A 26,244-nucleotide genomic window follows, 5' to 3' on the forward strand; every position below is an offset into this window, starting at 1 on the left:
AGACGAATGATGTTCTGTTCTGGAGCAGCGCGTGCTTTCTTTAGTTTGATTTTTCGGATTAAACGTAAACACCCACCCGAAGCAGGAAAAAGATGAATGGAAGATTGACATTGGAGTGATCTCGTTAAACCAAATACACTCCAAGTGGAGGATTTAAAAAGGAAGAGATGCGATTCTGGTACACGCTCATTTAAAAATACATGGAATGCGATATGAACCTTCTAGATTGTGAAACGACAGACTGAGAATCTATCGAGAATCTCTGCACATGTTTAAAACAAAGGAGGAAAGGAAAAATATGACCACGTGAACCAAGATACAAAATCGAAGGATATCACAATATATATACACTTACGCGACCCCAGTAGCGACGCCTTGTTCTTCAGAACCAGCGACCATACCTTCTTCAGGGCCCATGGAGAGTTTTCTCACATCCCATCCATCAAAATCAGATCCGTCTTTCTGTTCGCCCAGAAGGCAGAATTCCCGTCGTGTTCCATCGACGAGGAACTTCTGAGCGGCATTATTCACATCCTCAGCTGTTACATCTAGAACTTGCTCGCGCCAGCGTTGGTCCATTTCTTGAGTGACACCAGTCATGAAGTATCGCTGTCCCTCTTCATCGACGCTCATGGGAGCATCGAGACCCTGGAAGATGCCAAGTTTCGCTTCGTCAAGTTCCCGTGTTGTCCATGGTCTATCTCGGGCAAAGATTCCCGCATTATTGAAAACTTTCAGGGAATTCATGGGGTTGGGGTCACGGTAGCTAGAGAAGGCGAAGTAACCTTGGATTGGGGCGCTGCTGGCGCTGGCTCCGTATGCACCTCCTTTCTCTCGGATTTCTGGATGGAGATAATTATGAGTTAAGAGCTGGGAGAGGACGCTCAATGATGCGTTTGCTGGGTTGGTGAAAGCAGTTGTTGGAAGCGCGAGGCCAGAGTAAGAGACTTTGTAGGGGAGGTTATAGAGTATTTTTGAGGAACAAGGGTTGAACTTAAAACCGTCGGTGGTAGATGCGGGATTGAGGCTGTTGGGTAGACGGGAAAGCCAATTTTGAAGGGTGACTTCGTTGGCACTAGCGCTTTCTCGCTCACAGACCACACGCACTCGGAATTTAGAAGATTTCGAAATCGCAAATGACTGGATCAACTGAAGTTTTCGAATGAGCTCTTGTAACCGATCTGGAGAGGTTTCTGCGTCGTGAAGTAGCCTGGCGGTGGACTGCACTTGTGCTAAGCCTGACAGTTGCTCACTAGCCCAGAACTTTTTGGCAAGACCCGAGGTCGCAACGTTTATAGCGTATCGATGACCAGTGCCAGCAATTGCATCAATCGCGCCATTGGTGGACGATCGCAACAGTTCTTGGATCATCCGTGGAGCAACAGGACCGGCAAAATCCGTCTCAGTTACTAAGTCTGATATCATTTTGAGCATGGTCGAGAAGTTCTTGTCTAGTGAATAACCGGAAAATTGGATACCTTCAGAGTAGGCTTCCAAAGACGTCGGTGAGGATACAATGAAAGAAGAGGACGAAATGCCTCCAGTTTTGAGCTTGATTAAATCCTCCCAATGTTCCATCGATCGTGAAGCGGTCCCAAGTCGCATGATGCAATCATTAAATAGGGGTAGGAGCAGCCGTAGCTCATCTGGCAGGTTTTCAAAAGCATTCATAGCCTGGAAGTACGAGAGGCCATTCGTTGGGGCTTCTCTCCAGACAACATCGACATCATTTACTTTCGACTCCCTAACGGTTTTCCACTCTTTAGTTCGCGAAATATCTTTCACATGCAGAGTAGGCAGGCAGCTTAAATCGGCATGCTGCGCTGCCTCCTGAACCTTCAACAGTTCAAATTCCTGTTTCTTGAGCTGATCAACAGCCGATTCGAGGGAACCAGCAGCTTCTGTCAACTTAGCTATTTTAGCCTCTTTCCGAGCAAGTTCACTCTCATCCAGTTGCTTATTATGGGTGGGAGAGCCAGCCATGGTAAATGTGAATGACTTGTCCGTCATGAGGTATTTTTTCATCAGTTGCTCAAGGTAACCGCCTTTGTCATAGCGTCGCTTGAATTCATTGATCACCTCATTCCAAGCGAGCTCTTTCATTGGGTTAGAGCCGTTGAACCAGGCTGATATTGTCTTTTCCATGATTCCAATCCCAAAATTGGCAGTTTTATGTCTCAATGTAAGTTCCAGTTGATGTAGGATGCCTTTTACCTTTTCGTCATTAAATCCAGAGGCTGAGAACTCCTGAAAGACATTTTCTACCCTCTCTTTCACAACGGCAACGTCTTTCTCGGAAACTCCATTCACACCGACTGAAAAAATAGGCACTCTCCCAGAAGTATCCAGGCCTGTGTTGGGTGTAAATGAGGAGCCAATCTCGCTTTCAACCAAAGCCTTGTACATAGGTGATCCGTAGCCATCAAGCAACAAGGATGAAAGAATTCCAACAGAAAAGGTTTCCACGATGTTCGTCGTATCACCGGCGAACCAGGATACCGAAGTTTTAAATTGCTTGTCTTCGCTTGTAAATGGGTCAATGGGACCCAGAATCGTGACGCTCAGAGGGCCGTCCTTAAGATCTCTGGGTAGTTTGACATCTTGTTCTGGAGCCGATTTTTCAAACCCATCCAAAACGCTACCAATTTGCTGTAAATGGTCACTTAGCGGCATATCCCCGTAGGTAAAAATTTTCGCATTGCTAGGATGGTAATTCTTTTTTGAGAAGTCGACCAATTGCTTGTGGGTCAGATCCGTAATATGCTGCGGATCACCCCCTGAGTTATTAATAGCAGGAAATATCTGCTCTTTAAATTTGATATAGTATAAGTAATTTGCATCTGACACTTGCCCTTTCATCTCATTATAGACCACTCCTTTGAAAACAATGTCGTCCGCTGTGGCAGGTCTGTCATTCCTCTCCTTCTGAACCAAGGCCGCGCGAGGATCTTCAGGGCCTAAACGCCATCCTTCTTGTCGAAAATCTTCTTCTTTCAATAATGGGTGTAATACTGCATCTAGGTAAACCGATAGCAGGTTCTGGAAGTCTTGTTTATTGGTGGTAGCAAAAGGATAGGTGGTATGGTCAGGGGAAGTGAATGCATTCATAAAGTTGGATAAAGAGCGTGGTAACATTTTGAAGAATGGATCGCGGACAGGATATCTATTATAGCATAAAAAGATCAGCACATAAATTCACGACGTTGGAGGGTTTGCAATAAGTATGTATGTACGTACTTCACACTACCACACAGAGTCGTATGCTCCAGGATGTGAGGGACTCCAGAAGCATCTGGGGGATTTGTTTTGAATCCAATCCCAAAGACATTATTCCTGTCATCCCTGGCAACATGGAGATAGTCCGCTTCTGTCTTGTCATGCTTTAGTAGCACTGCAGTTAAATGAAGCTCGGGCACATGCTTCTTCTCCTTGACAGTGAACCCACGTAGTTTCTCGCCAACGGCGGGATAACTGTCTAATTGTGTGACTGTGGAAGCCAGTCTTCGACCTTTACCAAGCAAGCATCCTCGATTTGCTCTATTGTGCAGAGTGAAGAATGCTGGAGACCTTGACGAAGAGATCCCACATTTTGATAGCGTATTGGTTGCTCTTAGCATCTTGAAACCGGCAATGACTGGCAGCTAAATAGGCTATCCGGGACCTGGGTAGCCAGCCAAACTTTGAGTCGCAACGTGCAACTACGACTGATCTCCTAAGAAGGGGTGCAGAAGCAGTTGGTAGGCAGCAGTTTCAAAGACAGTGACTCTGGTTGTTAAAGTGCTTGAAGTTGTAGCCAACCAGAGCTTCAGGCAAACTGAAGCTGGGGTTAATAGCTTTTTAGGAGGTCGACACAGTATCTCTATCTTCTGAACGACAAAGATTTGGAAACTGCAATACTGATGGAAACAATGATAGCCCCCACAGAATACTAAGTCTGCGGCAGTGAGGAGCTATATAAATAGAAGGTTGCAAAAAATTTGAGGTCCCAATTAACTAACGAGCTATTTTAGCAAGTTATTTTAGCTGTGGCGTTAGTCAGCCATGTTTATGGCCCATTCGGGTTTAGCGCAGTGCTGCAGCTGTGGCTTGTTCCTCGAACATCTCTTGAGCCAGAACTCGATCTTGACGCTGGCAGATTCTCTCCCGCAGATAGCAGCCAACCTCCTCACTATCCTCATCTTTGCGCTCCGGGGATCGCGGAATCAGATACGCAGGCCTGATAAAACTTCCTCTCGTTCTATATACATCCCCTTCTTGCATATTTTCTGCCTGATAGTGTTTGGTGTTGGCATTGAAAAATTCACTGCGTTTGACTCGGATTCCCCATCACGAGGCCGGGGATATTTACCCCCGTCGACCTCTGTTTCATTCGAAGCTGAGAAGCAGTTGAACGTGGTCGATATCCTTGAACCTGCAAGGGCGTTGTTGGGCTGTTCGAATTGTTGCCTAGCTATGGCAGTTGCTACTTCGCATGCTTATCCAGGTTTCAACAACTCCAGCACATCACCCTCCATTTCCTCGCACACAAACCATTCGAACTTCGCAAACAGACAATCCGATTGCCCAGTGTCGTCGACTCATTCGGGTGCTTCTCACCCAGCAATGGCTCCAGCTCCTATGGCGAAAAGGTCAAAGGGGAAGAAGCCTTCGGACCCCAGCGAAACATCCAAACTGCTAGCAGCCAAAATATCACAACTCGAGCAAGACGCTGCGGGCGAAAAGGACCAAGAGGCTGAAATTGGTACGTTGTTCTGGGGGATTGTGCTCTGTCATTATTTTGCTCTTTTTGCTCCCTATGGCGCACGTTGTGGGTGATAAAAGGTTTTTGTCTGGAGAAGTCGAACATGAGTGAGGCTTACATGTCCTACTATGCTCTATAGAACGAGAAGTTAAGAAAGCTACTCGGGATCTGAATCAACTATTGAACAGCATAGAATCACCCGCAACACGTGTTGAGGCTGTCCAAAAGAGATATTCCGACCTTCTTGCAGAGATGAAAAAACTTGACCGAGATTATGCCAAGAGTAGGAAAAGGGCTGATCAGTTACAGAAGGATCAAGATAAGGGGAAAGCTGAGCTGAACAAGATAGCTACAATGAAAGACAAACTTGAAAAGCTGTGTCGAGAGCTGACAAAGGAGAATAAAAAAGTCAAGGTGCGTGTGTTAGTATCTGTGTGCTCCGTGGAGCTTTAAAAATAGGACTGATGGATAGATTATGGTTATAGGATGAAAACAAAAGGCTTGAGGAGACAGAAAAGAAAGCCCGTGGTTTAGTGAATGCACGACTTGACTCACTACTTTTCGACATCCAAGACTTCGTGACAGCAAGGGGTGACGCTCGTGGGGAGAAAGCCGATATCGACTTGGACGACGCGTGAGTTTAGCTCAGCTACAATTTCCAAGTATTATACTGTACACACTTCTAACGTGCCCTGCCCAGTGTTCGAGCGAAAATTAAAACGATTGGCGACAAATTTGAAGCTCGGGAGCATCACTACAAATCACTTCTTCGCAGCAAGGATGCAGAAATCCAAAGCCTCACTGCCAAATATGAAGAGCAAAGGCGTGCAGCAGAGAACGAGGCACACAGATGTCGAGCTCTCAGTACACAGGTCTCTACCTTTTCACAGACGGAAGCCGAACTACGAAGTCAGCTCAACATTTACGTAGAAAAATTCAAACAAGTGGGTGTTCCCGGCCATCATATGTTTGTATTACTTCTTGATGCATTTAATGACAAACCCAATAGGTTGAAGATACACTAAATAACAGCAACGAACTATTTTTAACATTTCGCAAAGAAATGGAGGAAATGGCCAAGAAAACGAAGAGACTCGAAAAGGAAAACATGACACTCACTCGAAAACATGAGCAAACGAACCGTAACATTCTGGAGATGGCAGAAGAACGGACGCGAAATAACGACGAACTTGAAAAGTGGCGCAAAAAGAGCAACAACCTTGAAGCTCTTTGCCGTCGGATGCAGGAACAAGGCCGGGGTCAAGCACTTGCTGGTGAGCTTGATGCGGTAGATGACGAAGGGACAGAAAGCGAATATGACGACGAATATGAGGATGAAGAAGACGATGAAGATATAAGTGACGAGGGAGAATATGATGATGATCGTCATCACCATCATCATCACCATGGTGAGCATCAACACGGCCCAGCGCCAAACCGACCTCCAGATGGGAAACCCGTTTTTGGGCCGCCGCCACCGCCTGCGCTGACGGAGACGAAATCTAATGGTCATCGCGGTGTTGTAAATGGATACAAGCATTAAATGAAAATAATGAAACAAAGATAAAAAACATGAACAAAATGGCTAAACACATAAGTAATATGAAGGAGCGGGAAAGGGCTATATATCGCATTTGTTGCTGTTCAAGAAGGTCTCTTATATTTACACACGTTGAATCGGCAATTGCTCAATGGAATAACTTTCGGCAATTCCTGGTGATATGGAGTATGGGGAGACGTTTGTTTTTGTCAATCATCACCCTCTCGATCAACCTCAAACTCCCTCTCCCTCCTTCTCTCTGTTTCTTTTTCTTTTGGGGTTCAGTCTTGTTGATCGTCAATCCCTGTCCCGAATTCACATCTATTCTAGCCACTCTAGCGCCCTACGGTCATATTGTATGCTAGTCCACAGGTACCACAGACCAAATTATCTGTCTGAAACATCGTTTGGGAACGTGGGCAAGCGGCAGCATTAGTGGTGTAGGCATCTGATACATGTAGATGGTTTGATAGTTCTAGCTCAAAGTTTCCTAAAGAACTCCCGCTACAATAAGACCATATATCTGAAGACACCCACAAGAAATGTAGGAATTCTATATAATATATAAAACTAACTCGCACAGGTGAGACGATTCTCAATACCATTTATATTGTATACGGGCATGACTCGACTCGAGTATAAACAACACCAACCAATAGAGAAGATAAAATAATTAATGCATCAGCGAATCCGCATGAGATCATCAATCATATTTATTCAAAATTACAGCTTGCTCTCTCGCCCCAAATACCCATGTCCTACCTTCAACATCTGCACCGCTTCCTTAACAATCTCCTCCACAATCTGCCTGGCAGGCTTAATATCCTTCACAACGGCAGCGACATGCCCCATCAAAAACGGAATATCAACTTCCTTCCCATCCTCCATATCCTTCGCAAGGGGCACAATCCCAGCTTCTGTTAGCTTCCTAATCTCCTCAGGCTTACTATGCCACTCCTTAATATAATCATTTGGAAGAACACGCAGCGGTCGCCCAGAGACAACAAGCGTAGTAGCGGTATCTCCAAAGCCAGCCCTAACCACAGCTTCCTTATGCATGCGGCTCGCCCCGCTCTCCTCAGACGCCACAAAGCGTGTGCCAATCCACACCCCCGTAGCACCCAGCATCAGCGACGCAGCCAAACTACGTCCATCATTGACACCACCCGCTGCGACGACCTGCGCCGGCTGTCCCGTCAAGGGACTCTTGTATTTCCGCGCAACATCCACGACAGCGGGGATAAGAACGGAAAAGGGCACATCACCAGTATGTCCACCGCCCTCGCCGCCCTGTGCACATATGATATCCACACCAGCCTGCAATGCCTTCTCCGCATGCTTCGGGGCACCCACCATATTCATAACCAAAATGCCAGCCTCATGTAGCCTTTTGATGACGTGTGCGGGGGGGACACCAACAGCTGAAACGAACAGCTTCGCACCGTGCTTGATAGTGACTTCAATGAGCTCGTCAAGTTGCCCATGCGTGTAGTCATGGTTTGTCTTGCGGGCACCCTTGCCTACTTTTGGTAAAGCCAGGTCAACGCCAAAGGGTAGGTTGGGGCTCTTCAGGTATGATTTTAGCTCTGTGAGCATCTCGTCGAGCTGGGCGGGGGTGTAGCCGAGTCCGCCTACGGTTCCCAGTCCGCCTGCATTAGAGACGGCGGCGGCGAGAGGCCCGCCAGATGTCCTAGCCATGCCGGCCAGGAGGATAGGATATTGGATTCCCAGGAGGGTGGTGAGGGGTGTGGTTATTTGAGCCATGATGAGCAGTATGTGTGTGTTTGATTTGGGAGTTGTGGAGGGGAGAGGCTCTATCGTTATGCCAGGCAGGAGAGGCTATCGGTGGATAGCAATTGAAGGCAAAATAAGACACTAAGGGGGCTGGTTTATATCGGTAGGTCTAACAGGATATGGAAACAGAAAATGGAATCAAAGGAGGTTCAGGCAATAGCTTCCAGAAAAGACCGGGGACTGCAGAACTGGCTTGACTGTGATTTATATTGTCCCTGATCCCGGGAGACCAAGGAATCCAGCCTAGGAGAGCAATGCTGAGCGCTGCTAACTATCCCAAGCTTCCGTTATTCTCCACTTTCTTCTCTGTGAAATCTCGTTGTCTTCCTTTATTGCGCAGCTCCTCCACAATGTTCCTCTCCCCCTCCAAAGCACCCAACTTCTCTTCCCCACAGTTTCTTGTTAAACCGCGGTTCAATTTTAGTCTGGGTATTTGACCTAATTAGAAAATATCTTTCACCGAGGCTGGGTTAAACTTAGCCGCATCTAAATCCGTGAACCCGCCAGCATGTGAAGGAGAACAAAGAAAGGAATGGTTAACAAAGAGACTGCTTTAACATTGGAGGCATTCCTTAAAATTACAAAAAAAAAAAAATACAATACTAAACTGAATACATTTTGGAGTGTTGCTAGGAAAATGGTTATTGTTGACTGGTTGTTGTTGACAGGTTTAAGGGAAGTTGAGAAGTTCGATCAAAATAACCCCTGAATATTTGACTTAGGGCAGCATAAATCACATGACCACCACCTCGGCAAAGTTTTCGCCTAGCGGAGGTTCCTCCGTGCGATGATGATCTTTTCGTTCGCTCTTGAGAGATATAAGCAGACAACTCGCTTGCAACTACACAGTCAACAGGGATAGGGGTAGATTAGGGACTAGGATTATTATATTTATAAATTTTTAAAACAAGATTAAAAAAAATCAACTAGTTAGTTAAATAAATAGTAAATTTAAATAAATATAAATTATCACTCTAATTAATATTAGGTTAGGATTAGGATTAGGAATAGGGGTTAGTGATATATTGGATAATGCCCACCCTTGTCCAAACACTTCTCATTTTCTATTGCATTGGATACATGTAACTCCTCGGTTCTACGTCTTTCATTGGGTAGAACGCGCCAATTCCTAGGGATTTTGCTTGCATATTTCTTCTTCTCTGATAGGGGTAGTTCTAAGCTTTGAGATTTTTATGGAGCTACCTTCTTTTGTTCTCAATGGCTTTAAAGGTTAATTCTAGAGAAGGTTCATGTAGGGCTGGACGTTAGTAAGAGGGGCGCGTAGCTAAAACTGGTATCGCAGACAGTGGACGAATATATAAAATGGGGATCAGGAAAAAGAGGAAAACTGCAAGAAGCCCCATATGCTATATCGGATTTAACAGATCTTTATCGATTTTCATTAATGCCCACCCCCGTCCCTGCCCCCACCCCCCATGTAAGGGAAACAAACACTCATCCTATCGAATCAAACAGCCCCCGGATCTCTTTCCCCCGCTTCGAAAGATTGATAACAATATCTCGTACACCTCTCAACATCCGTTAGAGGTCCATCGCCATCCAGCATCTTCTTGGCTACATCAGTCGAGTACATCGCAACACCAACCTCCTGACTCGTATACCAGCTGGCCCGATCCATATTCCCGCTGCCAAAAATAACCACCGCGCCATCAACAATCGTAAGCTTCAAATGCGTTCGTCGAAATGCACTTTCCCCATTTACATCCCGCCCCATTTTCTGCGCTTCCCAATACCTAATCCTTAACTCCCCTCTTTTGTTTGTCTCCTGGCCGCCCTCTTCTTCATCTCGCGCGCCTGACTTAAGCAACTTCTTATGTTGCCTAATCAGGTCCTTCATGCAACGCTTTGTAGTCGTCCCGGCCGTGACAAGTTGTTCCAGTACCATCAGATTGGTGTTCGTAACGATAGTGACATCAACGCCTCGTTCCAGAGCTTTCAGCAGCCCATTAACCACCGGCTGTGCTGTAATATTCGGCGTGATAATGTATATCTCCTTCTTCGCACTCGCGAATAGAAAGCTAGTGAATACATTTAGAGGTGTCCGTGGCTCAGGCACTGCACACTGGAAAGGGCATGGACGAAATTGCGGATCCTGATGGTGCGATGACGGTAGGAAAAGCGTAGTGACATCTTGACTTGAAGAGATGTTCGGAAATGATTTTATTAGTCGTCCTGGACTTTCTTGCAGCGGTAGGTTCATGGGAGGGAGATTCCCACTCGTGGTAGCCTGATCTGCGGTGTCCTGAAGCCCAATTCTCTGTGGAGGCTCTGGGGTAATTCCTGGAGCCCAGACCTGTGCCCAGCAGGTATAGAATTTTTCCACAATGCTGCCTCTCAGTCGAAAGGCGCCTTCAAACCATGACTCCCAGCTTACATTGCAACTGGGCACCCAAACGAACTTACGATCGACGATAGCGAATTTGGGATGCATGACGGAGAATGGCCGGATAAATATAGATTTCACCGTTAGATCCACACCCGGGATCTGTGATGGTTTCGGCAGCCCGAGTTTCTGATTCCATTCTGACGGTTTGTAGATGTATCCGTTTTCAGACTTGGTATGTTTTAACTTTTGCAGTATGGAGACGGATGAAAAGCAAAGATAGACTTTGATGTTTTCAACTGGAGTCGTAATAGGATTTGTCGAAGCTCGTCTTTTCCGAATGACCTTTGCAGATAGTCTTTGGAGCGTTTTGAAGAAGTGCTGGCGGGATTTCGACTTGGTCGCCCAAAAACAGGTGACGAAGATGACTTCCTGATCTGCAGTTTCAAGATCAGGAAGAATGTAATTGCTCAGTAGGCTGTCGCCTGTTCCTGTACAGAATGATGGCTCTAATGAGGCTGCTGTTGCTGAGTCTGCTAGGGAGGAGTGCTGGTGTGCTTCCAAAGGATCTGTTGCGATATGTTCACGCCATTTTCCGATGGAGTGCTGGGCGATAGCCATTGATAGAGTAACGTACATTAACTAATGTTTAATTCAATGGATTTCCAGCTTTGAAAAACTAGGTACTGATGAAACATTATTTGATGTTTGCTTGGTTGTCGTGTCTCTCTGTGTTCTTACAGAGATGGTATATGTAAGAAAAGGGTAACTAAAGCAACTATTTCGTTATTTCCTAGATGATGGAGGTTTTGTTTTCTTTCCATTAAAATAAATAATATGGCCATTCACATATATTAATGCCTTCTGTAACACTGCATAATGTGACAAATTTTAAGTATATATGCAGTTTTTCAGCAAGCTTCTGTAGAATGTAACTATTAACTAACTAGTTATATTTCTCATCAATTGATTTGCTGCTTTTTATCTGTTTCTTGCTAGTAATCTCTGACTTAAAGTTTCTACTCTAGTAGAACAAGATGGACTAATATACATATACTTTCTCATCTTGCTTCATCTGAAATTTTCTTTCTTGAACATATCATATTTAAAATTATTGATAGTAAAAATCTTTATATTACTTTAGATAAAGATATACTTCAGAATTAAATCAGTGTTCTGAGAGAGCTTTCTTATTTATAATAGTTATAATGATAGTGCAGAGCTGATTTTTATTTAATGAGAATACAACTATTGATATTATGATAGAAGTTTCTTTTCAAAATAGTCTAGAGGAACAGTATGATTGATTCATTAGCGCTACTCAGAAGTGATCAGATATGGAAAAATCAGAGAAGAATGAGAAGAAGATATTTCTGTAAATAATTTGAATAATGCTTTAATATTTATCAAGTGATAGAGCTATTATACAGGATATTGTTATATGTAAGTGAATGTAAAAATAAGCATTCCCTGCAAAACAGGAAATTAAATATATAATCAGAGATAATAATGCTCAAATCACTATAATATACATATAGATTTGCTTATCAGAGAAAACAACTCTCATCAAAAATCTATTTAGAAAGCCACAGAGCTACCATCATCCTACCTAGATTTTTGTAGCATCAACCGGATAACTGTCAATAAGAAAGCCCTTGAGCACTCATAGAGTTTCTAATCACTCGACTTAACAAATTTACGTCTACCGCCCGTGCGTGATCCCTGTTCCTCCTTGAATGCCTATAACATAGCATGAATTGATGCAGCAACATCACTACTACTATTGTGTAGGGGGTCATTGACAAGGAACCACATTTGATAGTTACAATGCTATTCTACCTGTCTGTTTGAAATGTTATCATCAGCTCCAAAAGCACACCATATAAACGTAATATCCTATCATCTGCGGGGATAGCTGCACATCAAACCCATCTAATTTATGAATTTGTCGTCTCATTTTATTTGCATATTCTTCCTTTACAAAACCCAACTAATTTCGGGACATACTGGGCCATGCCTTTTGTGCTGGAAGGTCAAAATACTCCGCAAACGGTTATAGTTCAGAAGTACGTTCGGTTCATATTTTGGACTCCTATTTGTACCCATGATGTTCTTAGACTCCTACAGCCAACCACGAGAAGTATATATCAATTGTAAAAGAGCAAAAATGGAGCAAAGAAGGAAGTCCAAAAGTTCAAAAAAGACAAGCTCAAGAGTTCCAGAGATGAAAACCCACTGGGTTACCAAAAGCAGCTAGAAACAACGGATGCCCGAAAATTCGAAGACCCTCAGGTGCTTCTGCAGTCGGACCCCTGCTCATGAAGACTACTTCATGAAGGTCTTTCAGTTTCACATAGTCATTACTGGTGAATTAAAACACGAGTTTGTATTTCCCACTTGTGCTATCCAATCACAACTCCTCCAGACCAGCATGTTTGAGAGGAAAGAATGGCTCAAGATCGCAGTCAGTGCCAGAATTCAAATAAACATGTCCATGCATTGTGTGTGTCCTGTCACACTGGCAGAAACTGGCCTGAAGGATTGTTTTTATCCAGATAATAGAACTTAACATTGACGGAAGACCAGGCATGATCAATCTCATTCATGAAATAGAATTTTATTAACTATACCCTTCCTTGCTCCGAAACGACTTGTTTCAATAGGACTACTAAGAAATAGTCCCGCCCTCCACCGCTGTTCGATTTTGAACTCGAGCCCACGGTTTTGATAGATGGAAACGGGGCAAGTGAATTGATTTGTTTCTCACGCGGGTCACCACCTCAAACGAAGCAAGGATGTAACTGCAACTCTCTGGGACTGAAGCTTCAAACCACCTCCATTTCTAAGTGGCTTTGGAGGAGCTAACAATGCCCATTGATAGATTAACAACAGCTGGAAGACAAACACTAATATATGGTATATCCCTTCAACTCCATATTCGATTTGTTTGCATTGATAAAGTTGAATGAGGAAGTTAAAAATGGTGAAACAATATCTTAAATCATTTTCATACAATGAACAAAGATGTGCGTACAATTGTAAAAGAAAAGAAGGAAAGCAGTCACAAGCTCTCATACACTGCAACTATGACACCTAAAAATACCGCAATTACCAGTAGAGTAACATATATAGGCTGTTTCTTTGGTTCCATGACCTGTGCATGCCTCAATGGCCCTGATGCTGGCTGAGGAGGATCCCCAACAGCGCCTTTAGGAGCTGTCAGGAGTGAACCGGGTAAACTTCGTGGTTTGTAGGCATTTGGACTTTGAAGTGCATCGACAGATTTCATATGGCTTTCGATTGGTAGCGCTGTGGAGAGGGTGAGGGTAAGGACGAAGACGAAATATATGGTGAGAAGGGACAGGGTTGGGACTGATGGCCCGCGTTTGGAGGTTTGGCGAGAAAACATTTTTGGGGTTTGGTTGGTATGTGATTGGCCAAGGACGGGATGGACAGATCATGGAATTTTTGATAGAGTTATTGTTTTGAAAGTGGTTTGGGAATATGTTAGGTTGCTGTCTGCTGTCTGGGTGTTCGAGTGGAAGGCCTAGCGCAACACAAAAGAGAAGAGATCGAGGAAGGGAGGCACTGGCTATAAAGATACAACCAACCAATCCTCAACATGTAAAATGGTTGTTCTCAACAGAAGTATAGGGCTGTGAGAACGTCAGAAATAGCCAACATCGTAAGGCTGCGATGGCTAGTCTTGCGATGAACTGAGAACATATGGTGCTAGGATGGATATCTTTATATTATCCACGAGCTCTAAATCTTTGGTGGGGAAGACCAGGGCTCTGGACACGCTAAGATATCCCGGCGAAAAATAATGTTCGTCTGAGGCTGCATTATTTGTGACACAGCTGAGTGGGGGGTTCTCTCGGTTAAATATACGAAGAGCATCCGGAGATCCTGATAGCTAACGGATATCGAGATCAGCTACCTTAATGATGGAGTTGGCCATTTTTTGCGCATGTCAAGGATCTCCTGTTGATACCATAGTTTCAAAGGAAACATAGCCTGGATAACTACATCATGGAGAAAAATCCAGGCAATTATTTAAAGATTAATAGTGGCTAGTTTCTCTAGCCGTCCTTGAATAACAACCGGATCTCCAAGAAGGGCAAAGGGCATCAACGATAACTAGCCCTATAGACATGACCATCGGACCGATTTTGCTTGTGTTCCGAATATGTCGAGAGAAGTATGGGATTTTGAACTTATTGGTCTTTTACAACGGCTACGCTAATCACGTGTCCGTCTCCCTGTAAAACCTCGGCTAGTTAGTTTTACACACAACAACGTTAATTTCTCCAAGAGGTTATCTCGCAACACAATCAAGGCCTGGTGGGAGAGAACATTTAAACATAAAACATCAAAACATTGCACTATATCAGCCACGGCTCAAGAAGGCACCTTTGGGATATAGTTGCAGTTTACCCTTGCCCACTCCTCCCGTGGACATTGGATGAACATGAACCCTCGAAGTGATTTCAAATGGTTTTACATTGTAAATGATCCTTTTGTGAACCAGTGGAATTATTACGGCTATTCTGCGGTACCTTGGCGTTTATCGACAACGGGCCGCGCGGTACAGTCACATGCCTCGAGTTTATTTCACGTGATTCCGAGAAATATTAAACCCAAAACGCGTGCATAATTGAACGTCGCGCCGGTTTTGTGCTCTGTTAGCCACATTGGATCTGGAATGTCGAAATATCAACGAACTGCAAATATTAGAATGTTATTATGGCTCATTTTACGTTCTTCTAGTAGTTCGCGGAGTACAGTCGTAAAAGTTCCTGTCTCAACTTGTTAGGATGGTGTCAGATAATCCAGAAGAGCAATTCCTCCGCCCGCCAAGGTGCGTTCCCGAGATCCAAGATTAGCAATGCAGCATGACAGACTGGATGTTATAAATCTTCTTTAAAGGTCCCTCATTGACTCTTTGATTTCTTTGTAGTGATGAGGAGGAGGATTATGCTCCTGTGTATCGGTCCCCTTCCGCATATTCACCGCTCTCTACATTTATCTTACCAAGGGGTGAAATGAGGCACTTTCAGCAGCAATATGCTGATATTTACTTTTTGCGATTGGCGAGATTGAAGCCGGCAGTTTCTGAGATTGCGGTAGCTGCATGGGAAGGGTTTAATGTAAGTACATTTCCCCTTGAACTGTTCTGGGATTGTTGGCCTTTTCTGGGCAAGCGTTGAAGATAAACCGTCTCTCTCTTTTATATTTACACCTCGACTTAATAGTGTTGGGCACTGATGAATTCATGCCATGTACAAAATGTATGCTGACTTATTAATGGTAGATTGCTGGTGAGTATGCGAGGCGTGTAGACAGAGTCTTAGACGTGCGGCAAGGTGAACTATGTTGGGTTGCTGGCACCGTCTACATGGATCTTCCATTAAAACCTAATATTCTAGACGATATATCAAAAGAAGTAAGGCTTGCCGGGTCAATATTTTGCATATTATTTCTCCTTCAAATTCTTATCTGTATAATTTCTACGTTCTTACAGATCTAACCGAATCCTTAGCATTGGACGGCTGCTCCGCCTTCACGCAAAACATATCTCGACCCTTCCAATCAAGCATCAGCAAAGACTATGCTGGAAGATGAATCGGGTCGTTTGCAACTGACTGGCACTTTGCTTCAATCGGCTCTTTTAGTAACAGGAGCCATTGTAGCCGTCCTTGGCACCGAGAACGTCAATGGTGATTTTGAAGTCATCGATATTAAGGTGCCAGATCTACCCGCCCAACCTGAGCGTTGGGAGAGATCATCATCGGCCCCTCAAGAGTCCGCTAAACGAAAGCATGGCTCCTTAGAACACACACGTGGTGGCACAGGGGGAAAAAGAAAAAAAATAGCAATGGTCAGCGGCCTTGGTATCACAGGCACATCAGGGGATACCGTTGCGCTGTCTCTATTAACAGACTACCTTCTCGGCTATAATGAGCCTCATCTAACTGCTCAAACTAATGAAACCAATTCCCCTCCGTTTTCATCTCAAATAACACGCCTCATAATAGCCGGAAATTCCCTTGGAAGCAGCATACTCTCTACCCAATCTGAAGCCGAAAATGGGGATTCCACTATCACAGCAGCGAAGAAACGCCACGGGCCAAAAAAATACGGATACGACGCCGCAGCCTACAATGCCTCCCCAATAAACCACTTCGATACCTTCCTCGCTGAAATTCTTCCAAGCATTCCCATCACTTTGATGCCTGGCGAAACCGATCCAGCGAATTTCTCATTACCCCAGCAGGAAATTCACAGAGCCATGTTCCCCCGTTCAAAAGCCTACTGCTCGGCAGCGCGGCCAGGGACGACTGGAGAACCTACAGCAGAACCTGGTTGGTTGGATAATGTGACGAACCCATGGGAAGGAGATGTAGAGGGCTGGCGATTTTGGGGCTGCAGTGGACAGAATGTTGACGATATGCTTCGTTATATCGATTTGGAGGCGGAGGGAGATGGCCTAGGTGGTAACGAGAGTGATAGGGATGGAGAGGCGAGATTGCGTTTGATGGAAGCTATGCTCAGATGGCGGTGCGCGGTGCCTACCGCGCCTGATACGTTGTGTATGTTTTTACATATCCCTTTCTAGCGCCCGTTGTTATTATCGATATTTCCGTTGCAATTTACTATGGTATAGGCTTGCTGACGTATTACTCTACAGGGTGCTACCCCTATCAAACGCACGACCCATTCATCCTCCAGTCCTGTCCGCACGTTTTTTTCGCAGGGAACCAGCCAAGTTTCCGAACGGCGATTGTCGAGAGTTCCGCGGCGGTTTCTTCGTCAGGAATTGGTGATGAGCAGGGTATGCGGGTACGTATCATTACTCTCCCGAAGTTTAGTGAGACTGGCGAAATTGTGCTTGTTGATGTGGACACGTTGGAGGTGGAAGTTGTCAGGTTTGGAACTTTTGAGAGGAATGCGGAGGATAAATTGTCATGACACAATGGGTTTCAGTTCGTCGATTGAAATCTTATAAATATCCTTATAATATCTACCTCTTGTGGTAAGACATGGAATTGTGTACGTTTGGGTATCAACGGGACGCATATTAGAGAAATAGACTCTGATAAGTGGGTAAACAATAGTGAAGAACGCTCGAATCACTTCTTGATGGAGATATATAATTTATTTATCCTTCCCAATCAAATTAGTAGCACTAAAGTCGAAATCTAAAAACTATGTATCTATGCATTCGGATGTGGTAAAACCGTTGGGAGGAGAGGAGGAGTTCTTCACAGCTTCCAGAGGTAAAAATATTGCCAAAATGTCCCAACCTAGTCATCTGTCTACTTCCAAATCCTCATCTTTTCTCATGTCAAAGAGTTCAAGTTGGCACCTTGCAATATGAAAGAAGAAAACAAAAATTGAAATCAACTCCCGCTCTCCTCTTCAATCCTCCATTACATCATCTAGATAACAGCAGTCACCAACTACTTACCGTTCTACATATTCATGTTCAACTTTTTAAATGTTTTACGACCTTGAAAATTCTGATACCCCTCTTTAGCCCTTTCCATCAACAATCCCACCATCAAATACCATGCACACATGATTAGACCTCCCATTCAGCTGTGATACACGATGCTGGTCAACGAAAAAACTGGTAATTATGCAAATATCACCTTTCATACCTAACTCCCAAGTTGATAACATTTATGGCCATCTTCCCGGCATCACGAATGAAATGTAGCCCATACAACATTTTCCTAAACGTACACACACACACACACACACACACACACACATGTGACGTCGACCAAATCTATGTAAAGAATGTTTCTTGTTAGAAAAAGCAGCAATCACAGCACAACATCACCGTTTTTCTAGAACTCTGCTTCCTCACAACTAACGCTCATCCATGAACAGCACTCTCCTCCTCCCGCGTCCTCCTAGTTCCGTATTGCAAACATCATGTCCCACGGTATCACGAGTGGATGAAAGATCCGGTATGTATATGCCCCTATCTTCAAATATATTATCCACTACTGCACACAATTCGTATATCTTAAAACTAACACCTTAAAATTATAACCCAGGAAATCCAACAAGCAACCGCTTCAGAACCGCTCATGCTAGAAGAGGAATATGCTATGCAAATCGGCTGGCGCACAGACGCGGATAAATTGACATTTATCATCTGCCTACCGCTTCATGAATCTTTATCATCATCGTTATCACGTCCGGACACAGCTGCTGGTGCTGGTGTCATTGATGATATCCAATCCACGACACTTACCGATCCAAACATCGACAGTCCAGCTATGATGTTGGGGGATGTCAATTTGTTTTTGAGAGTAGATGAACAAGAAGGTGGTATTGGTTACGATCACGATGCTGATAGTGGTACGAGAATCGTCGGTGAAATCGAACTTATGATTGCGGAGAAGGAAAAGCAGGGGAGGGGTTTTGGACGGGCTGGTCTTCTTTGTTTCTTACGATATATTGCTGATCATGAGGAGGAGATCGTTGGAGGGATTGTTTCTTCTTCCTCTGCCACCGCACCCGCTTCTGCTGCTGGCAATGGCACTGAAAAGGAGCAAGGGAGGAAAGGTGGGAAGCTAGCATATTTATCTGCGAAGATTGGTGCGGATAATGTTCGGAGTTTGGCTTTGTTTGAGAGTTTGGGGTTTAGGAAAGTGCGTGAGATGGCGAATGTCTTTGGGGAGCTGGAGATGCGTAGGGAATGTCTGAGGCGAGGGGAGGGGGAGGAGTTGTTGGGTAAGTGGGGGGTGGAGGAGTATAGGGAGGTTAGGTATGAGCGGTAAGGCGTATTTGTGAGAAGGATGGGGGAGTGAGCAGATGGTTTATATGACTGTCCATGTTCCTTCAGGGGATTCTGATGAGTGGATATTAAAGTTCAAAATAAGGGCGTGTTGATGAAACCATCCGGGTTTATATATAGCGTCAAAAAGAACCTAAGGTCCGAAATCGAATGTAGTAAAAGTTGTAAGTTGTATCAGAGGAATAATACATGGACAAAAACCAATCTTCATTTCGAACGGACATCGAAGCCATTGGCGAGATTCACACCGACAGAATAGACGCAACTAAACGGTTCTCTTTTCCAACGTAAAAATTGCCATTATATGGCAGTGAAAAGAAAGGAAACCCCGGGCCTATCACTGGATAGCATAATTTCCTTCATTATACGGGGTAGTTTTCCTTAGTCGATATAACCACTCTTGTTTTGAACACAGAGCCATCTTCTAACTTCTCCAGGGATGTATTCGAGAATGGAAAAGGTGGGTATATATATCTTAAACACACAGTTCAATCTTGAACGAAGGATATTTCGGATACATCATTAAATTTCGCGTCCGATGCGAGGCTTTTATCATTTTCATTTTCATTATTTTTCAATATATTTTTTTTTTTTTAATTTAATTATTGTACCAGTTCCATGCACAATCCCCATCGCAACTCCCCTTCATATAGTCCTCCAAACCATCCCCTTTACGTGGACTTCTTCTTGCCCTTGGAGACATCGGCTATTTTGAGAGCTGTATATTGTCGCATGTTAGCCATCATCTTTCGAAAACCCTATATAAAAATCCAGTGAACCGCCATTTCTCTAAGCCATCCGGGATCCTCGAGAACGGCAAAACGGCAAAACGGCGATTGAGAGGATACAGGCACGTACAGGGAGGTAGACTTTGCTTGAGCTTGTCTGCCTTGTCCGAATCCTTCAGGACTAGGGTGTAGATGAATCGTTGGCATCGGACCTTGAACTTGATCTGGGAGGTCTTGCGGTTGCGCTTGATGCGGGCGGCTGTGTTTGAAATGCATCTAGTCAGCTTGGAGTTTCGCTTTTTCTTTCAAAGATTTCGTTCCAGCATCCGCCGCATTTTGGTATTTTCTCCTTCATATCCCAAGCATCGAATAACTTCTCGCATGTCGGCATGGGATTGTTGGGGAGCGTGGGGAAACTGACAAGAGGCATCCTTCCGTCTGCAGATCTCGATGAACTGCTTGATATCTGAGACTTCGCTAGGCATGATGGGCGGGCGGATGGGGATGAGAGTTGGAGTTTTGGGAGGTAGAAGCGGGAGGCGGAGGTGGATGGTTATATTTGTCTGGACGTCGCAAAGCAAAGGAGAGCAGAGCTCTTCTTGGCCTGGTATCTGGGCTATATGTATGTAGGATTGTGCGGTGTAGATTGATTAGGGCTTGGAAAGTCACGTAGCCCTCAGCTGGGCTTAAAGCGGCAGGTTGGTCTGTGCGGAAATAACCTCGGGGCTTGGCATGGAAGCCATGTAAGGCTCGGATTAGTCATCCAAGTTGGAACAGGCAGGCCGGTCCCTCACGGTGAGGAGACGTGGTGTATAGGTATAGGTATTTATGAGGGAGCGATTATCACCCCTATAGAAAAATACATTTCTACTCTCTTGTCAGATGGATGGACTATAGCCAACACAACTTCAACATGCCTACCCAACTGGATAAAGCTTTGAATTCAAAGGTATATAGAGCCATCAATATACGTCCATTCTATATCATGTTTATGCTAATCTTTACTCCTCAGAACCTATTCCTCGGTAAAAATAAAATACAACTCTTCAGCAGCTCCGCTACTGACCATCTATCTGCAGGATTCGCCGGCCTGGTAACAGCGGCAGCAGCATGGTCCATCTGGGGTGGCGAAATGTTCCCTGCGGCAGACTCTCTGTCAGCTCCAACTGGAGGTATGTGCTTTAATTCCCTGTGGTGATCCTCCTCCTCTCCGTGGAATTTGGAACAGACCTTTATTAACCACTCTTCCAGACCCAGAGAATTGGGCAATAGAGGAACTGAGAAGATGGCTTAGTTCGGTACGTTGGCCTCCATTTGTTATATTGCGTTTCGGAGGCATTCACCGTCTTAACAGGTTCATGTGTGCAGCGTGATCTCCTTCCAAACCCAAATGCGTCGAGAGGAGATTTGATCGAACGTGTAAAGGCGAACATGAGGCTTCCACCACGGTCATAGTGGCCTCTCCACGATCGATTCGTTTTTTTCTGTTTCGTTGTTTATTTCCCGTCTCTAGATGAAGCCCTTGTTTCCGGTGTATATCCCAACAAAGTCCTCTCCGTACATTCAGAGTCTTCCCTGTAAACTCAATCCGTTTTTGTAAGCCCGCGTAGACTTTATATATCCCGCTGCCGAGAGCACAGTCGGTGTCCAAAAGCAGTGCAAAAAGCCCTTGACTGTCGCATATACCGTAAGGTTTCTAGGTCTAGGAGATCCCAATAACTTCTAACGGCCCCCTTTGATATGATCCCTTCACACAACCAACCTAAAATTCTGACTCTGAATCAACCAATGCTTCTTCCCCACCGCCTTCCCCCCATGCCCATCACTCTGCGGATTTGGCACAAGAACAAACGTCTCACTGAACCCCCGGTTCGACAAACCCCCGGGATCCCTCTCCTCCCCAAACCGCACGGACCCGCTAACCGTGACCAAAATCGACATATTCCTTGCCACATCTCTGCCCGATAACGGTCTGCTACCACCCGTTGCGCCCGATGATGCATCAAGTCCCGGATAATTCATGTTGATTATTTGGCAATCGTAGGCCTGTACTTCGTAGTGGGTGGTTGGCATTTGTTTTGCGAAGATTTCTTGGACCGAGGGGCCGTCTGCCACGACGTTGCCGTTGAAGAGTATTTTGCAGAGGGTGGGGGGTGGAGTGTAGAAGGAGGCGATGGTGCTTCGGGAGGCTTGGAGGGCAGGGTAGAAAGATTGCACGAAGTCTGTGGCGGCTGCTTGGGGGGGTTAGATATTTAGATACAAAGGAAAGAGGGGGAAGAGGTCCTGAAGTTTGATTAGAGATACGTACCATCTGTGGAGATCTTGGTGAGCATGTCCTCTGTTACTTGGGCCATGGTGGAGGTCTTTATTGTCCTTTGTTTACGTTGAGGGGTTTTCCCGCTTGGAGAGAATACAGGCAGGCAGTAAAAGAGAAAAGGGTGAAGAATTCAAAAAACAAACGAAGACAAGCCTTCACAAATCTTCCAGCCGAAGTTAAGTAATGTTGCTTGTCGGTAATGGGGGTTCGGTGGGTTCAGATAGAGCAATATATGTACGAAGACATAGGTAGTTGATGTCAAAAAAATAAAAATAAAAAAAATAAATAAAAAGAAAAAAGAAAAAGCTTGAGCACATAGCTCCTTCATTGTTGTTCTTTATCGGCCATGTGCTGTCAGTTGCGACGTAAGCGTTAAATAACCTGCACGGCTCGGACAACCATGCCGGAAATTGAGCTTCGCGCTGTTTCCAGAGCAGCATGGCTTATCAAGTCCACGGGCAGGCGACCTTGGATCTGTCCGCCATGCAGAAACGCTGTTGTTCGGAGAGGATGGCGGCGCGCAATGAGCAGCGCTCCGCAGGTTGGCGATAAGAAGCCATTCTACGTTACCACACCTATATTCTATGTGAATGCGGGTGAGATTTTGTCTTATTCCTTTTCCCTCTTTTTTATGTAAATTCAATTGATGCGTGGAGGATGCTCAGCTAACTGGTATATTCCTCTTCTCCATAGCTCCCCATATCGGACATCTGTATACCATGATACTTGGGGATGTTCTGAAACGATGGCAGATTCTATTGGGCAACACGGATGCGAAGCTCCTTACAGGGACGGATGAACATGGTTTGAAGGTTCGATTGGGATAAATGGGCAAACGGGCGTTATTTGGGAAAGTTTTGTTGAGTGCTAAGTGTTTATAGATTCAACAAGCGGCTGCGGTGGCTGGGATGGCCCCCCAAGAGCTATGCGATCAGAACTGCCAGACATTCAAGGTATGCCAATGGTCCCCACTAAAGACGCCGTGAGAGAACTGCAGCACGAATTTTGTGGGTAACAAATTCAAGAATCTTGCCAGAACTGTCAACGTGGAGAATGATCACTTTATAAGAACTACGGATCCTCAGCATAAGGATGCCGTACGGCATTTTTGGGTATGTGGAGGGTTATGTATGGAATCTCCATACGAAGTATATACATTGACGTTTTGCATTAGGATATGCTCAACCATCGCGGCTACATATATACAGCTAAACATGAAGGCTGGTATTCCGTCAGCGACGAGGCTTTCTATCCTCCGTCCGCTGTCCAGCCTATCCTTGACCCATCAACTGGCCGGAAAATAATTGTATGTTCTTCCTTCCTTACCGGCCCCTTGGGATCTTCCCCTTGCTGACATGCTTTCCCCTCCCTGTTCAGGCGTCCATAGAAACAGGGAAAGAAGTGCAATGGACGTCCGAGGAGAATTACCATTTCCGGCTCTCTGCTTTCAAGGAGCCGCTGCTTGAATATTACAAGAATCACCCCAACTTCATTACACCGAAGCGCTATATGGATGACATGGTGAACGCTGTCTCGTCAGGATTACAAGATTTATCGATTTCACGGCCTGCCAGTCGGCTAAATTGGGGGATTCCGGTCCCTTCCGACGAGTCGCAGGTCATCTATGTTTGGTTGGATGCCCTGATTAACTATATCACCTATGCCGGATACCCCTTTCCTCCCGACGCCAAGTCGATATGGCCGGCAGACGTGCAGGTGGTTGGAAAAGATATTTTACGGTAAGTGTATATATATATATCGATATCCTTTTCTTCCGCACCGTCACACATACTTCTTCCAGCTAACGAGGGCCAACCAGGTTCCATTGCATTTATTGGCCGGCGTTCCTAATGGCATTGGGGCTCCCACTGCCTCGCCAAATCATGGCGCACGCTCATTGGACCATCAACAATGAAAAGATGTCCAAGTCGACGGGCAACGTCGTCAACCCATACTTTGCCATTGAGCGTTTTGGCGTTGATACGGTGCGCTTCTTTCTCGTCATCGATGGCGCCCAGGTTTCCGATTCCGGTTACGACAACTCATATATCGTCGAGAGGTACAAGAAGGGCCTGCAATGGGGCCTTGGGAATCTTGCTAGCCGTGTGCTGCGGGGCAAGAAATGGAGCGTGCGGAGCAGTGTTGTCATGGCCGGTGAAGGGCGGTTCCAGAGGACGGAGCATCAAGATTTCCTCGAGTCGATACCGGAGAAGGCCAGGGATGAGATGAGGCAGCTGGACCCACGCAGGGCGCTCAACAGCATCATGGAAATCATAATCCAGGTGAGGAAAACGGGCAAAAAACTGTTTGCCTTTTTTTTCTTTTTCTTTTTTTCTTTTTTCTTTTTTTTTTTTTTTAATTAAAATTAAAATAAAATAAAATAAAATATATAAAAAAAAAAAAAAAAAAAAAAAGAACCCTATTTTGCTGACGAGAACTCCATCCGCGCGTCTAGACCAACAAGTATTTCCACCAGATGAAACCTTGGACCCTGGTCATGTCCAACCTGGTCCAGCTGAACAGTGTCATCTACAGCACCGCAGAATCTCTCCGCATCGCAGGCATCCTCCTGCAGCCATTCATGCCCCAGAAATCCTCCAAGCTGCTGGACATGCTGGGGGTTGAGAGGGCGGCCGAAAAACGCAATGTCGACGCGGCCAAGTTCGGCAGGGATCTTGATTACGGCGTCCCCCTTGTCGATCTGAAGCGTGGGACGACCGGCACGTTGTTCCCTCCGCTGATAAGCGAGGAGTGAACGAGCGGATCGACCTGGGGGAGGAGTTACGGGTTCGGTGCGGAAGGAAGGAGGAGCACGTAACCGGGAAGCAAAAAGCAGTGTGGATGGCAGTGGGAAGACGCAGGGAGAGAGCATGAGAGCAGGAGAGCATGAGAGCATGAGAGTGTGAGAGCATGAGAGCGTGAGAGCATGAGAGTGTGAGAGTGTGAGAGCATGAGAGTGTGAGAGTGCTCCTTTCCCGGCTTGTTCTGGACTTCCCCGGCTTGGCGTTCTGTCCTTTGGGTTTTCACTGTCATGCGCAACGCGGACGCGAACAACATGTCTTGCTTTTCTCCTGTTTTGCTTCCCTTCCCTTTCCTTCCTTGTTTCTTGGTTTTCCTTTTATGTTCCTTTCTTTCTTTCTTTCTTTCTTTCGTCTATCTTTCTGGTGGAGCTCGCGTGTCGATCCCGACACAGAGGACACGAGGGGAGGTGATGTGTAATCAATCCTAAGTAGACTGGAGCTAGTCCAGGCTTCTTTCTGTCTACGGGCGTGGAGGGATCTTTGGGCGTTTCATTTGGTTTGTCCGTCTCTTGGTTGGTTTTGGATCCTTGTGCATCGCTTGCTGTCTGCTGTCCGTACTAGATACCTAGACGCTGTATGCTGCATACATACATGCTCACTTGCTCACTTGCTTACTTCTTCTTACCTACTTCTTACCCTCTTCCTACCCTCTTCCTACCCACTTCTAACCTACTTCTTATCTATTTCTTACCCACTTCTAACCTACTTCTTACCTATTTCTTACCTACTACATGCATACAGACACCCCTCTATATAAAGTTCCATCGGAAAGAGCACAAGCTTGCTGATAGAAAGCGGTCACATTGCCCCGCCATTATTACCGCTGCCGAATCTACCACACACTACCACCCCAAATATAGCGCACCCACCCTTTAGGGCCAATGGATCTATCAACATTTACAATATATGGATTGTCTCGGCGAGCTTGTGGGCGAACCACTGAGGTTATGAGGATGACTTCCCCGATCTTCTACTTGGATGAATGGGAGGGATTTCAGGTCTGTTTATTAAAGAAGTGTAAGCTTTGGGATTGAAGCTTTAGATTGTCCCCATTTGATGGAAAAATCTCCGAACATGAGATGTTGTTATATACCAGCCTTCTGAGAGAGAAGCTTGCCATTGGACATCTCTGCTCTCACTGTTGTAATTTGATATACCTTCACC

At 45.2% G+C, this 26,244-nt stretch overlaps 11 protein-coding genes across 11 annotated transcripts; 5 read left to right on the forward strand and 6 right to left on the reverse strand.

Annotated features, from left to right (window-relative positions):
• Positions 1 to 351: 351 nt before the first annotated feature.
• PAAG_00705 (mitochondrial presequence protease) lies at positions 352 to 3,617 on the reverse strand (the record flags this gene model as incomplete). Its single annotated transcript, XM_002796800.1, has 2 exons — positions 352 to 3,163; positions 3,238 to 3,617. The coding sequence occupies 2 exons, from the start codon at positions 3,615 to 3,617 to the stop codon at positions 352 to 354; spliced, it is 3,192 nt and encodes a 1,063-aa protein (XP_002796846.1).
• Positions 3,618 to 4,041: 424 nt separating this feature from the next.
• Positions 4,042 to 6,284, forward strand: PAAG_00706 (hypothetical protein; the record flags this gene model as incomplete). The annotated part of the gene is made up of 5 exons (XM_002796801.2): positions 4,042 to 4,741; positions 4,881 to 5,155; positions 5,227 to 5,375; positions 5,442 to 5,685; positions 5,751 to 6,284. 5 exons carry the CDS (start codon positions 4,042 to 4,044, stop codon positions 6,282 to 6,284), a joined length of 1,902 nt encoding a protein of 633 aa, XP_002796847.2.
• A 720-nt stretch (positions 6,285 to 7,004) lies between these two features.
• Positions 7,005 to 8,045, reverse strand: PAAG_00707 (2-nitropropane dioxygenase; the record flags this gene model as incomplete). The annotated part of the gene is made up of 1 exon (XM_002796802.2): positions 7,005 to 8,045. The coding sequence occupies one exon, from the start codon at positions 8,043 to 8,045 to the stop codon at positions 7,005 to 7,007; it is 1,041 nt and encodes a 346-aa protein (XP_002796848.1).
• Positions 8,046 to 9,543: 1,498 nt separating this feature from the next.
• Positions 9,544 to 11,040, reverse strand: PAAG_00709 (hypothetical protein; the record flags this gene model as incomplete). The annotated part of the gene is made up of 1 exon (XM_002796804.1): positions 9,544 to 11,040. One exon carries the CDS (start codon positions 11,038 to 11,040, stop codon positions 9,544 to 9,546), a length of 1,497 nt encoding a protein of 498 aa, XP_002796850.1.
• Positions 11,041 to 13,480: 2,440 nt separating this feature from the next.
• PAAG_00710 (hypothetical protein) lies at positions 13,481 to 13,828 on the reverse strand (the record flags this gene model as incomplete). Its single annotated transcript, XM_002796805.2, has 1 exon — positions 13,481 to 13,828. The coding sequence occupies one exon, from the start codon at positions 13,826 to 13,828 to the stop codon at positions 13,481 to 13,483; it is 348 nt and encodes a 115-aa protein (XP_002796851.2).
• A 1,408-nt stretch (positions 13,829 to 15,236) lies between these two features.
• PAAG_00711 (DNA polymerase subunit delta-2) lies at positions 15,237 to 17,391 on the forward strand (the record flags this gene model as incomplete). Its single annotated transcript, XM_015844114.1, has 5 exons — positions 15,237 to 15,280; positions 15,380 to 15,569; positions 15,734 to 15,865; positions 15,962 to 17,012; positions 17,111 to 17,391. 5 exons carry the CDS (start codon positions 15,237 to 15,239, stop codon positions 17,389 to 17,391), a joined length of 1,698 nt encoding a protein of 565 aa, XP_015700895.1.
• Positions 17,392 to 18,033: 642 nt separating this feature from the next.
• PAAG_00712 (hypothetical protein) lies at positions 18,034 to 19,217 on the forward strand (the record flags this gene model as incomplete). The annotated part of the gene is made up of 3 exons (XM_002796807.2): positions 18,034 to 18,055; positions 18,319 to 18,398; positions 18,489 to 19,217. 3 exons carry the CDS (start codon positions 18,034 to 18,036, stop codon positions 19,215 to 19,217), a joined length of 831 nt encoding a protein of 276 aa, XP_002796853.2.
• A 688-nt stretch (positions 19,218 to 19,905) lies between these two features.
• On the reverse strand, positions 19,906 to 20,447 carry PAAG_00713 (60S ribosomal protein L38; the record flags this gene model as incomplete). Its single annotated transcript, XM_002796808.2, has 3 exons — positions 19,906 to 19,952; positions 20,093 to 20,221; positions 20,384 to 20,447. The coding sequence occupies 3 exons, from the start codon at positions 20,445 to 20,447 to the stop codon at positions 19,906 to 19,908; spliced, it is 240 nt and encodes a 79-aa protein (XP_002796854.1).
• A 428-nt stretch (positions 20,448 to 20,875) lies between these two features.
• Positions 20,876 to 21,417, forward strand: PAAG_11160 (hypothetical protein; the record flags this gene model as incomplete). Its single annotated transcript, XM_015846857.1, has 5 exons — positions 20,876 to 20,911; positions 20,975 to 20,987; positions 21,042 to 21,134; positions 21,214 to 21,260; positions 21,331 to 21,417. The coding sequence occupies 5 exons, from the start codon at positions 20,876 to 20,878 to the stop codon at positions 21,415 to 21,417; spliced, it is 276 nt and encodes a 91-aa protein (XP_015703464.1).
• Positions 21,418 to 21,711: 294 nt separating this feature from the next.
• On the reverse strand, positions 21,712 to 22,316 carry PAAG_00714 (nuclear transport factor 2 domain-containing protein; the record flags this gene model as incomplete). The annotated part of the gene is made up of 2 exons (XM_002796809.2): positions 21,712 to 22,193; positions 22,271 to 22,316. 2 exons carry the CDS (start codon positions 22,314 to 22,316, stop codon positions 21,712 to 21,714), a joined length of 528 nt encoding a protein of 175 aa, XP_002796855.2.
• Positions 22,317 to 22,679: 363 nt separating this feature from the next.
• On the forward strand, positions 22,680 to 25,034 carry PAAG_00715 (methionyl-tRNA synthetase; the record flags this gene model as incomplete). Its single annotated transcript, XM_002796810.1, has 8 exons — positions 22,680 to 22,875; positions 22,973 to 23,091; positions 23,161 to 23,232; positions 23,305 to 23,391; positions 23,454 to 23,585; positions 23,657 to 24,018; positions 24,099 to 24,561; positions 24,735 to 25,034. 8 exons carry the CDS (start codon positions 22,680 to 22,682, stop codon positions 25,032 to 25,034), a joined length of 1,731 nt encoding a protein of 576 aa, XP_002796856.1.
• Positions 25,035 to 26,244: the final 1,210 nt, after the last annotated feature.

The sequence above is a fragment of the Paracoccidioides lutzii genome, assembly GCF_000150705.2.
Source record: "Paracoccidioides lutzii Pb01 unplaced genomic scaffold supercont2.2, whole genome shotgun sequence".
NCBI classification, from domain to species: domain Eukaryota; kingdom Fungi; phylum Ascomycota; class Eurotiomycetes; order Onygenales; family Ajellomycetaceae; genus Paracoccidioides; species Paracoccidioides lutzii.